Source organism: Mytilus galloprovincialis, chromosome 1 (assembly GCF_965363235.1).
Source record: "Mytilus galloprovincialis chromosome 1, xbMytGall1.hap1.1, whole genome shotgun sequence".
In the NCBI taxonomy this organism is placed as follows: Eukaryota; Metazoa; Mollusca; class Bivalvia; order Mytilida; family Mytilidae; genus Mytilus; species Mytilus galloprovincialis.
The window spans coordinates 37,130,254-37,144,345 of NC_134838.1; the positions used below are offsets into that span (position 1 = coordinate 37,130,254).

At 31.2% G+C, this 14,092-nt stretch overlaps 1 protein-coding gene across 1 annotated transcript; it reads right to left on the bottom strand.

Moving 5' to 3' along the window:
- Positions 1-698: 698 nt before the first annotated feature.
- On the bottom strand, positions 699-5,218 carry LOC143073302 (sterile alpha motif domain-containing protein 15-like). The gene is made up of 4 exons (XM_076248733.1): positions 5,063-5,218; positions 3,564-3,662; positions 1,818-1,905; positions 699-1,227 (listed from the first exon to the last, which is right to left on the bottom strand). Exons 1-4 carry the CDS (start codon positions 5,180-5,182, stop codon positions 1,091-1,093), a joined length of 444 nt encoding a protein of 147 aa, XP_076104848.1. The 5' UTR covers positions 5,183-5,218; the 3' UTR covers positions 699-1,090.
- Positions 5,219-14,092: the final 8,874 nt, after the last annotated feature.

Below are 14,092 nucleotides of genomic sequence, written 5' to 3' on the forward strand. Positions count from 1 at the left end.
CATTCAACAAAGCTTTAATTTTACTTTAATTCATTTATATTCTAATTTAATGTTCAGTTGCAGCTGAAAATATTTGACCAAAAGTGACATTGACCATAACTCCTCTCACAACAAACAAGTACAAATAAAGAATAGTAAATATTTTTATTGAAAATAAAACAAAGTTTCTCAAAATTAAAAGGTACAAACAATTATTCAAAGTAACAAAAATAAAGAGTATGATAAAGTTGGAAGCTAAATATATATCAGCATCAAAATCAGACTGTTTCATTCTGCTTATTTATGCATATTGTATTGCTACATAGAAGTCAATGAGAAAGTAGTTTCCAATCAAAAGGCTTAAACTTATAAGAAATGAGGCAAAACAAGAAGAATTTTTAAAGTTATTTAAGATTTCCAAGTTCAAAATCCTTTTTAACTTTTTATCTTAAAAGCTGTATAAGAAAATTCATTATCAGAATCACATATGTATTAAAAGAGAACCTGATATGCAAAGTTAGCACGCATAAGAAACATCTGTTATTTATCCCTTCCCAAAAGGCAAAAGTAAATGAATTGATGATATTTGGCACTTTGTGTTCAGCATCAGAAAATAAATGTATATTTCAGTTGGGTTGAAGCTTTTCAACAAACAAAAAAATAATATAGGAATTAAAAAAATAAACCACATTGACTTTAGAAATAAAAATAAAATATCACAATGTTATCATTTCACACCTTTGTGTGTATGAAGTGATTCAGGATCAACCATTGATTTATGCATATGTAAAGTACATGTAATAACTCAAAGTGTCTAACAAAGTTCAGTAATATTGATCACTGTATTAAGCATTCTTGATGAAATTTTCAAAAGAATTCACTAAAATAGTATAATTGGTCCATAAAATTCTAAAATGCTTATTTAATCAATGGGTAAGACCACTGAATATCAAGTCATTTGTCAAGCCATACTCAGACATGTATTGGTAACTCCAACACTTGTGTATATTTTCAGTGTAATTGCATTCTTTTATGTGCTTGACACTTGACAGACATACATGTACACATGATGTATAAATATCAAATTAATTTCAGTCAATAAATTCATGTTCTAATAGCTAGGGAGAATAAGGCAGTGATTAGCTAAAGGTGGTCTCCATTTGGCATTGTTATTGTTCAGGCAAAAATTCTTAAATGTCAGTGAGTCCTTATTTTTTCCATTGTTTCCTTTAACCTCCAGGTACATTCCTGAAAAATAGAAGTTTTATAATATTTTTATTATCTAGATCAGTGATTGGATGTAATTTAATCCAAAAGCAATTCTTATCAGAAAGTAAAACATTTTAACAATGTAAAAATTCCAATGTCTATTACTAAGGGAAATCTTACTGCCTAAATCTAAAATGAACAGTCTACTATATTTAGGATCGTTATCAAATGAAAATGCTGGTGGCATGGGACACTTTTTTTTAGATCCCATCCTTTAATTTATTCCAGTGCATCCCATACCCACACCTGATAAATTTTTGATGAACATTGTCATATCATATTATACATGTATATATAAAATAAAAATACTCATCTGTTGTTAGTAAACACACATTTGATCTGTTGCATGAATAAGTGTGTGTTTAACATTTACTGCACGCAGAAATGTTACTGCAACTACACATGTACATGTATATCAAATTAATGATGGTACATGTATATCATAATGATACATTTTTTTCTGAAATAGACCATGTCCATGTTGCCCAAGTCTATCGCTGAAGGACTTAAGATTTGGTGTCTACAAACTCAATAAAACACAAAACCATACTTGGATGAGGTTGTCTTACCTAAATCACTTCTTGGAGGTAGAGATATACTACGTGTCCAGTCTGGTTCTTCAATCTCTAATAAATCTCTTATACTTTTGGCAATCATCTGAAATTGATATAGTTTTTTAAGACTGTTACCATAATGCAAGGTAAATTCTTCAAGAAAACATATTTTCCATAAAGATACCAAGTTGTATATTTATTTTATTTTATACTGACGTTCTAATCATCAACTTATCCTTTAAATGTAAAACTGAAATTATATACTTATAAAAGTCTTGAGGTTTGTGCAACTATTTTCATATAATTTATCGAATTTTCCAGAATTCTCAAAATCATTTTATATCTTGTGGTCCCTGAAAAAAAACTGCTGGTCCTCATGATCACTACTATTTCTTTTACAAAATATCAAAATTGTGTCGGTCCTTTGCAAATTTTGGTGGTCAAATCCCTCGAAACCACCACTTTTTGAGAACTCTGATTCTCCAATAAGAAAAATATCTTAGCATGCATAGTTGTATGTGTTTTCAAGGTTTGGACAGTGCATTACTTGTTAATTTTACATCAGATTCGTGCAGGGTTGGCAAAGTATTACCCGCCCGGGTTTTACTGGGCGGGAAAACCCAGGTTTTCCCGGGCTGGGCAATACTCCCTGAAACGGGGAATACTGGGTAATACTGGGCAATATGATTTTTTAAGCTTATTTCAACACAAAATAGTAAAGACTTGTTGTACATGTAGTTTCATAGTATTGTAGCTAAATATATACATTTTATACAGATAACCATTGAGAGTCATCAAAAATTCCATTTCATTCTCTTCTCCACATAAATTTTATGTAGGCAAAATACAATATTTGCACAATTTAGGATTCCTCATTAATTTCCAAGCATTGTTTTAATAATCTTAACACTTTATTGCAGTGTTTAAGTGAATTGTAAAGTAAATTGCTATACATGTATACACAATCATGATTGCTAAATAAACACCCTACAGGGTCTTGCCTCTTGTCATTAACTCTTATAGAAATGAAAAGACTGATTATTGTTATACATGTATAAACATATCTGTGTTCTAATCTGAATAATTACTTATTAATTAGTTTTGTACATTTGTACATATATAAATTATTTTAAAGTAATTTTTCTTACATGTACATGTAATCCTTAAATTCTTTATACTAGTTATATATTTGAAAAAATATTTTTTTTATCAGAGTTGTTAGAATAATTCTTTCTCAGATGTATACTCTTGTACTTTTGTACATGTATGTATCATAAGACTCTCAAAAAAGTAAACTTATCTATAAATAAAAATAGGTTTACATATATCTTAAATGTATTGCATTGGTGTTTGATTACTGAATCTTCTTTGAAATTCAGGCCAGAAACGTATATTACCAGGCAGTATTACCCAGTAAAACCCGGGTTTTCCCAGTATTTCCCACTGGGCTGGGCAATACTCATAAAACCCGGGTTTTTGCCAACCCTGGACTCGTGTTGCTTGTTGTTACCGGTACTCATAATATTCCAACTTTTACTAAGTTGAATATCGTGAATTCACCTCAATTATAATCAATTTTAATTGTTTTATGTTTAAAAATTATAAAATTATATTACATGTAATGTAGTATTTTACATGTACAAACTTTCATTGAATATACATTTTTTTTGTTATAAAATATTTACTACATATTTGTACATGTTTTGAAACTAATGATCAATTATCATTTATCACAGCATTCTATATTTATTGTCTGTTTACCTTTATATGTTCAAAATCAGTAATGCCTATATTAGGAAAGGCTGATGCTTCAATAAGTATTAATTTCCTTCCATTTATCATATTCTGTAGAAAACATTCCTGCAAATAATAAATGATGCGTAAAATGATAATTAGACATCATTTTTATGCAATACACAAACACCACAAATCCAATACACCTTATCGCTATTTGTCCACCATTACTGAATATCACACAGGTTCCCGTAAAATTTTGACTTCATAAAATAAAATATCTGACACCACAACTGAAAAGTGATTGTTGTATGATGTCAAAAGTTCAAGCGGCCAGGTCAGCTGGGAATAGCAATAAGGTGTATAATACACCTTATCGCTTTTTATTCCATTCCAGGTAAGTTCTAAAATTACACAACTTTTTCATCCAGTTGAAGCTATCTTGGACCCTGTTCAAACAATGCACCATGCATGATACTTTTTCATGAGACCTGTTTAAACTACCGTAAATACTTCAAACAAAATATTTTTATTTCAATTTTAATTTTAAAAAAGTGGATCATAATTTATCAAAGTTTACTAATGATCGCTTTCTAAAGTTTTTCCTCCCTAAGCTCACTACTGATGACCTCTTTTTCAGAGTTGTTTTAGTTGTATAAATGACTGTTTTTCCAGGATTGGACTAAATAGCGATAAGGTGTATAAAAGAAAAGATAGCTAAAATTTATTATCCTCAAATTGTTTTCATTTTTATGCTGTCATGATATACATTGTATTGTTTAGACATTTACTTTAGGTTACCCGTTTTGTTCAGATCAAATTCTATGGTTAAACAAGAATGTGTCCCCAGTACACGGATGCCCCACTCGCACTATCATTTTCTATGTTCAGTGGACTGTGAAATTGGGGTCAGAACTCTAATTTGACATTAAAATTAGAAAGATCATATAATAAGGAACATATATACTAAGTTTCAAGTTGATTGGACTTCAACTTCATCAAAAACTACATCGACCAAAAACTTTAACCTGAATCAGGATGAACGAACGGACAGACGGATGGACGGACGAACGAACGGAGCCACAGACCAGAAAACATAATGCCCCTCTACTATCGTAGGTGGGGCATAAAAAATATATATGACAACTGAGACTACTATTGTGTTATAGTAGTCTCAGATGACAATTACAGTTGACACTCATGTGTTGTAAAAAACAACATTATTCATCAACACAGTCTTAATTTCCTATGCTTCATAATTTCATATATGTCAGTGACTTTAGGGTATAAAGATACACTTAGAATTAAGAAAAATATACACTTACATGACAATGTATTTTTAAATATTAGTTACACAACAAGTCCAATTCTCTTCTGAAGTTGTGCAATTATATGATACACACTTGAGAGAGTGACTTTCTTTAGTTTTAGGTTTTGTGTTCTTTTTCTCAGAAAGTGAGAAACTTCAAATAATCGACATTTATGCTTCTTACTATACAAATCCTTGGTCACATCAGCTTGCTTACTTTATAATTTGGGAAGCCCAGTTCTTCTATCCAGTCTGATACTTGCTCGACAGTCCAATATAAACACGCAGGTACTTTTTCATCTTTCAAATCCTCAACGGCACTCTGCATGGCAGCCATGATGTAAACGTCTCCATGGAATAAATCACGTGACACTCTGGGGTTATCGTTCTTAGAGCACTTACACCAGGATTTTTTAACTGAGGCCAAAATCATTATTAAATTAATAATTACAAATTGTATGTTTCTTGTAACACAGTTTACTATACACATTATGTTGCATGATTTAAAAGAAGCATATTGACAACAAATGAAACGATTTGCAAATCTCATTTTTTTCAAATTATCAATTCTGAAGCCAGAAAATATTTTTACGTTTTTCGAGAATAATCTTTCTCTTTAATAATACATGTATTAAAGAAAATAACAAAAAAAAAAAAAAAAACAGCAAAATTTCCTTTATATTACTAATTCCAAGGGCAGCAACCCAACAACGGGTTGTCTGATTCGTCTGAAAATTTCAGGACAGATAAATCTCAACCTAATGAACATTTTAACATCATGTCAGATTTGCTCTAAATGCTTTAGTTTCAGCAGAAACATGTCTCTGGTTTCAGAGATATAAGCCAAAAACTGCATTTTATCCGTATGTTCTATTTTAAGCCCTGTGAGCCATGTTGGTTGGCAGGCGGGGTCATCAGACACATTTTTTAAACTAGATACCCTAATGATGATTGTGGCCAGGTTTGGCAAAATTTGTCTGAGCAGTTTCAGCGGAGAAGATTTCTGTAAAAGATTACCAAATTGTACGAAAAAAGTGGTAAACATTAACTATAAAGCTCCATTACTCCTTCAGGGGTCAATACTGACAATTTTAGTCATGTTGATTTAGTTGTATATCTTACATTGCTGAACAATATTGCCAGAGGCGGATCATTGGGGGGGGGCATATAGTTGGAACCCCTTTTGTCCTGGATTGGGACCATCCCCCCTTTTTAAATTGGCTGGATCCGCGCCTGATTGCTGTTGAAAGTTTATCTCTATCTATAATAATATTCAAGATAAAAACTAAAAACTGCAAAATTTTCTTAATATTACTAATTTAGGGGCAGCAAACCTTTTAGCCCAGGTTAACTAACAATTAACAGCCGAAACATTCAAGGTAGGATTTGGCGTAAGACATGTCCTGTCACTATAATCTATTTCTCGATATGCTTACTAGTATACCGCTTCGATCTAAATAGAATGGTATGCAATGGATCCTTTTCAGTCAACTGAAAAACTTACATTATGCAGAAATATCAACAATTAAAAAACTGTTGCAAGAGAAAACTCAACCGTTGATTTTGAACATGGTATCAGAGAAAACAAGCCCAAATATCAACACAAAAAATAAATGTTTATATATCCTTCAACGCCTCGTTACAAGATCCAATCACGATCAATAGCAAACTATATTCCATACCTTGATAGCTGGAAATAAATACCGAAACTAGAGCTACGATAGACATTCAATCTAGACTTTCAAAAGCTTGTTCATTTGAAAGACTATAACTCATCTGGAAGTCTTAAAAACATCAACTATAACATCAAACTAAACAGGGTTGGCAAAAACTCGGAAAATCCGGGTTTTACTGGGTTTTAGTGGGTAATACTCGGCAATACTGGGTAATATAAAATACTGGTCTAAAATTTATAGAGGATTCAGTGATCAAACACAAATGTAATACATTTGAGATATATATAACTTCTAGATTGGTCAAACTGTAAATATAAAGCAAAAAAATTTTTTTTTCAAATAAGTATAACTCTTATTAAGAAGTAAGAAAAAAACTACATTTAAATAATGTATATGTACTGTCACTAATTAATAAGTAATTATTCAGATTAGAACACAGATTTGTTTATGTAACAATAATCAACCCTTTCAATTCTATAAATGTTAATGGCATGACCACTTAGGGTGTTTATTTAGCAATATGAATGAATAACAATTAAAATTACAATTCACTTAAAAAATGCATTTTTATCAAAGTTTGGATTATTGAAACAATGCTTGGAAATTATATATAAACAAGGTATCCTTAAATGTGCAAATTTTGTATTCTGCTTACATATATAGAATAAATGAAGAACAGAATGAAATTGAAATTTTCATTCTACTAGCAATGATTCAATGGTTATCTGTATAAAAAGTATATATTTAGCTGTGATACTATAAAATTACACCAAGTCTTAACTATTATGTGTTAAAATAAGCTTATAAAAATCATATTGCCCAGTAATGCCCAGTATTACCCATTTCTGGGAGTATTGCCCAGCCCGGGAAAACCCGGGTATTCCCACCCGGGAATTCCCGGGCGGGTAATACTTTGCCAACCCTGAAATTAAAACTATTTAAAAGCAATGTAAAAATTAGTCCTGCTGTATCAGAATGCTGGCGAATTAAAGAAAATGACGTACACGTATAGAAAGCAAAGTAACATCCCCGCACTCGCTCATATTATATGCTTGGTCCCTGCAGTTTTTTTAATTGTTGCCATTTCTGCGAAGTCTAAGTCTTTCGGTTGACTGAATAAAATAATGTTGGACCACACAGCGACCTAGCATAAAAAATGAGCGAATGCAGAGATTTAATTTCAATTAGATTGAGTGAACAGACAATTGTCTCTTCACAATTCACAAAGTACGCACCACCTAGAGAACTGTTTCGGCCGATAAACAACAGTTTGATTGTACTTGTTTAGAATTTCATTATGTGGCAATGGATTAAGAAGAGTACAGAAGCAAGTAGTAGCCTTGTGTCTCATAAGATAAGATAAGATAAGAAAACTTTATTTTGATTCGGCATAATTTCAAAAAGGCAACACAAGCTCTAAGGAGCTTTTGACCGAATATAAAAACAAATAAATAACGTAAAAACAGTGCATTTTGACATTAAAAACAACCTGTAATAGAAAGTAAAAATTCTCACGTACATAGCATGCAATAAAAATAAGCAACAAATTTTAAAATGAAGTAAAACCATGCTTGACCAGAGCAACCCAAAGCAGCATAAATAATAACAGCTCAAGAATTATCTGCAAGCAGAACAGCGACATTCCAAACCGTTCCAGGACTGAACAAGACTTTTAAAATGTGAAAAACTGTTTTCAGTCCTGAAATGGTTTGGAAGGCTGTTCCATAAAGTAGCAGCAGCAAATTTGAACGATTTTTTACCGTAACGGGTTGACTTTACCTGTGGAATTTCAAGAATATTTACATACCTGAAAGAATATTTAGATTTTTTGACATTTACCAAATTTTGTAAGCACACAGGAGCTATGTTGTTTATAATTTTAAACATTGGGGATTAAAATTATATCTTTTCCATTTTCAAGACATTAGACAATTATTTGCATTTACCCTGTTATATTTTCAGAGGACATCGTAAGGTACACTAAAGAACTTTGATAGCTGACTATGATCAATGTTGAAGGCCCTACGGGGACATATAGTTCTTAATTTCTGTGTTATTTGGTCTCTTATGAATAGTTATCTCATTGGCAATCATACCACATCTTTACATGTTTATCGAAGCTGTTTCAATATATAACCTGGCTGGGTATATCTGAATTGCATATATGAGTTTTTTAAAGATTATACTTGCAACATTCGAAAATTGTAAAATTATATATAAAAAAAGGGCATTAGAACATGAACCCTTTTAGGTCCCTCAATATAATGTTTATGGTTGTAAAGAATAAGTCAAATCGGCGACCGTAAAACAATTTGCAGTAATCCGAAATGAATTAATTAGTGATCTTTCTACAACTAAGCTGTTTTGGTTTCAATTGTACGTCTGTCAAAAATGTTTTCAAAAGTGAAAAAAAAAATATCATCGGATAATAGATTGATTTTTGTAACTTAGTTTAAATTTCAGGCCATAAAATGAACATGGTGACCCTAAACCTTAACAGTGGGAAAACTGGTGAGCCGAGAACAATAGAAAAGCAACCCTTCGAGCGATTGGAGTGACAAATCAATACATTTCCGTCGATCGTTCACGTCGGTAACCACACGGATTATATAATATTTTGACAATACAATTATACTTTTTTTTGTTTGATTGTCTGTTCGATTATGTCATTTGGAATAAACATGCAAAAGCCTCTTGTCTTATTTTCATTATTTATCTTGAAAAATGTATTAGAAACCGATAAAATAAAAAAATCTTAATCCGAAGTGCATAGTGATAAACGAAAAGGCCAAATCATGCAGTTGAAGCTTTTTTTATAAGCACATTTTTCAGATTGCTCCAAAAGTCCTTGCTATAAAACCATTTCCTAAAACTAACTACTCATGTGACATCAAGAGGACTTTCAATGCAAACATTTTGTCTGTGTGATAGGGGGCAATATCTGTCAAAATCATGTTCACGGATTTGACTCAAATTCTCATATTTGATTTATAACATACTAAAACACGTATCCAAATTATAATAAGTCTTTAATAAACAGGTAACAAGGCATATGCTAGATAATATATATATATCAGAATTTCGTGTGTATTTTAGTCTAAACGCCATTGAGATGACCCCGAAAACTACCGATGGTCACATAACACGATATAATTTAAAACATAAACATAAATATAAATAGATATGGACCTCGTGTAAATGGATCTGTCTATGTCTGTTTGATTTCATGTTATATATTAAAAAATGAGTAAATTTACGATTTTACCTGAATATGAATGATTTTTTGTGGATCGAATCAGTCAATCAAATGATTTACATTTGTTTCACTTTTAATGTTGACATTCTTTTCTTTTAACAACCGAACACACATAAATCATGCTTCAACTATCTTTATCTAAGATTGTAAGCGGTTATCATCGATATTTCATAACTTATTTTGACAAAATTGAACCATATTGGCTGCTAAAAGCGAAATATTATTTCATTATTTCACTTTCTTTAATGATTGAACAAAACTGAAAAATCGTAATTTAAATGTTTATGTATCTCGTAGCTAGTGCCCCTTTAATATGACGAAATAAAAGTTATTGGTTGGTTTTGAAATAAAGGATAAAGGAACATATTTCTACAACACATATCTACAAATGCATTATTTTTCTCCTAGTAATATAATTTTATACGACACAGGAACACGTTATGCATATACGGTCTTATGGTACAATTGAGAGATTTAGCTAGCTATAAAAACAGGTTTAATCCACCATTTTTTACATCAGAAAATGCCTGTACCAAGTCGGGAAAATGTCAGTTTTCATCCATTCGTTTTATGTGTTAGAGCTTTTGATTTTGCCATTTGATTATGGAATTTCTTTTTTAAATTTCCACGGTATTTTTGTTATTTTCTGTTGGTGTATTCGCATTTGTGTGTATATCGGAATTTGTTCGTTACAATTTGCCTAGCTACTCAGATTAATGAGTTCTAAACTTTGCTGCCTATACTGCGATTTTGATGAAATTTTCGCTTTAAACCTCACAGGGCTAACTTCATACATATGCAGGAATATTAGCAGCTGAACAAATATTTTTTAGGTTGATATTCGAGGAATTTATTCACTTAGCAACATTTTAAAACATATTTTAAAACAAAACACCAATGACATGTAGTTCTCGCCATTAGCTGTATTTAGATGGAAATGTTATTTTTATGTGATAACTGTTTCTATTTTAATTTTTTTTCTCATTATTGTCATATTTTACCCTTTATTACGAATTTGTAAATAATCAACGACGTCCTTGCGAATGTGTCAACCACATGTTCCGTTTGTCAGTGTTTGCAGAGGCGATAATTTTGTGTCACTAGATCTCCCACTGTTTGAAAAAAATCTAAAGTCAAATGATTTATTATCTCTATTATCTCAGAAAAAAAAATGTTCAAAGAATATCTGACGTATTACACTGTGTTCGATTAATGTGTTGTTACAAAGGACTATATGCTTTGGGAAGGGCGAGCGCAAACCCACCACATTATTTATGTACGTAAATGAAAAGATGTACCTGTTTGTCATTATTGTGTTGACATATGTTACCCAGGCCGTTAGTTTTCTCTGTAGTATTGTTTCACATTTTTTAGTCGGGTATATGGTGTTTTTGCTCATTGTTGAAGGTTGTATGTACATACTTGTCTGTTGGTCGTTGGTGAATAACTGTTGCATTGGCAATCATGCCACAGATACTTATTTTTGTACTCTTTTGGCAAGGTCAAATGTTTGAAATGTTCAAAAGTTTATTTAATGATGATTTTTATCTTTAAAAATGTCCTGTACCAAGTCAGGAAAATGGCCATTGTTATATCATAGTTAGTTTCTGTGTGTGTAACATTTTAACGTTGTGTTTCCGTTGTATCGTTTGTTTTCTCTTAAATGTGAGTGTGAATTCACATTACTATAAGACGTGTCACGGTACTTTTCTATCCCAAATTCATGTATTTGGTTTTGATGTTATATTTGTTATTCTCATCGAATTTTGTCTAATGCTTAGTCCGTTTCTGTGTGTGTTACATTTTAATGTTGTGTCGTTGTTCTCCTCTTATATTTAATGAGTTTCCCTCAGTTTTAGTTTGTTACCCCAATTTTGTTTTTTGTCCATAGATTTACGAGTTTTGAACAGCGGTATACTACTGTTGCCTTTATTTATCAGTAACGTTAAATAAGCTAGGAGATTCACTTTTAACTTCAACATCATCCGCCAGTAAAAGCAGTTAAGACGAAAGAAATCTGTATTACTGAAGATTTATTATACCAGGGTTTTCATATCACAAACTTGTTAAAACATTTACTAAATTTTATCATCGGTTGAAGGACATACATGTAATTCGTAAATATAAATCAACGTGCAGACATCTTATACGTTAAGGTATTTCACATCCAATCTTTTATGGTAACATTCTATACAAAGCACAAAAATGTCGTCATTCACCTCAAAAGCTGACCAAACCTTTGTTAAGACTTATTCAGAAGGTTCTTCTGTCTAGATAAATGTTCATACTTCATGTACATGTTTCATATATCAATAGAAGAGGTGATTATATGTACATAGCTTTGAATCCAGGCTAATTCAGAAAGAATGTAGTTTGGATACTGGTTTTGACACGTCATTAAAAATAGAATTTTTCAATTTTGAGATCATTTCTCCATTTTTGTTTTTTGAACAGGATACATGTATTCACCGGTGCAGACACCATATATGTTACATGATTGTTTGCATAACGTATGGTGGCAAATAGTTCATGCATGTCAGTACTGTAACACAGTAAGCTTGTTCGTACCTTATAAATTATAAAAAAACATACATACACACAAACAAACAAAAAATGAATAATTTAGCTCTTAACCACTTCTCAAAACAAAATGAAAAGAAGAAGTATGGTATGCGTCCGTGAGACTGCAACATAACACCACAAATAAATAAATATCCAAAAGATTTAATTCATAACTTGAGACACATACTGGTAAAAGCGAAATTTATCGATAATTTATTTGCATCTACTTCAGAGATTTGCATCTTCTCGAAATTGCTATTGTTATAGATGATAGATTTTTGTTTAAGTTATATGGCCAGATCTAATTAGCACTTTTCAACTGATGTACGCAATAACAAGACTTTGGTTTAAATGTGTTAATATATAACTATGGAAACTTAGAATACTAATGTGAAATGACCAAATTCATTTTTTTAAGGAACTATACCGGGAGTGGAAGGTAAGGTTTATTTATATTCTTAAATAGTGTTTTCAGAGAAAATTCATGAACATTACATATGCATTTGAGAGACAAATGTTATTGCTTTTCGTCCAAGATTACAAAATTCAGAAAAATGTTGAACACGGATTAAGCATAGCATAGCATATTACTGTATGCTTCCTAGAGTCAATTTGATTGTCACTAATTGTCTTCTAGAAAAAACAGACATCTTACATGTTCAGATTTCAATGCCAATCTTTTATGGTAATATTCTATACAAAAGCACAAAAATGTTGTCGTTCACTCTAAAAGCTAACCAATCCTAATTATTTATTATTTATTATTTAGAATTATTTAGAAGCATAATACTTAATCCATAACAGGAGAGAGTGTGCTTGATTTTCATATGATGAAGTTTTGATCTTTCAATCAGTTTAATTGAGGTCTGATGCTGGCATGTCATTAATGCTAGTATTCATTTGTTAATTTTCGTATCATTGTCATTTTGCTTAGTTTCGTTTGTTACCTATTCTAAAATTGGACTCGGATTTCGTTGATCTTAGTTTTACTATGTGTATTCTCCATTTGGCTATATGTATAGCTATAGGTGGAAGTTTGAGATTCCACAAAATATTATAAACCCCGCCGCTTTTTTGCACCTGTCCCAAGTCAGGAGCCTCTGGCTTTCGTAAGTCTTGTATTTTTTTTTTTTTTTTTTTAATTTTAGTTCATTTATATGTTTTTGAGTATGGCGTCCATTTTAATGAACTAGTAAACATTTTTGTTCAGTTGCCAGCTGATTGTGTCTCCTTTTATTTTCTATTCTTTTGCAGATTTGTTTATTATCTTGAAACTAAGATAAGTAGATGTAAACTTTAATTTATAAAAGTTAACAGAGAGAAAAGATATAGCAATAAGTCAGCCTTACAGAAATAGGTAGTCGTTTCCTCATTCGATTTATTGTCCTTTAATGACGATTGTTCCCAATTTATTGCATGATTGACTTTTATCTATAAAATTACTATAATTAGACAGAAATTTTAAAAGAAAAAAAAAACATCAGAATAAGATCTACACATACATCAACATGACTGAAATGATTAGTTAACTGTTAAAAGTGTTATTCCCCTTCTATTTTTAACTAAAAAGTGGCCATTGTTGCAGATGAAGGCAAGACACTGACTCTTTAGTTCCTCTAGTTTCTTTTATTGGTTTTGTCACCCAGGTCTTTGGTTTTTTTTTTCTCGTTAGAATTATTTGTCATTTTGTCATTTCGGGTCCTATAAATCTGGCTGTATGCCGCAAAGATTGAGTATTTCTCATTGTTGAAGA

Coding starts and splice junctions, on each gene's coding strand:
- LOC143073302 (XM_076248733.1), bottom strand. CDS start 5,182: ATGGCTGCCATGCAGAGTGCCGTTGAGGATTTGAAAGATGAAAAAGTA. Junction 3,663..5,062: donor TGGGCTTCCCAAATTATAAA/GTAAGCAAGCTG, acceptor TATTATTTGCAG/GAATGTTTTCTACAGAATAT. Junction 1,906..3,563: donor CTGATTTTGAACATATAAAG/GTAAACAGACAA, acceptor TATCAATTTCAG/ATGATTGCCAAAAGTATAAG.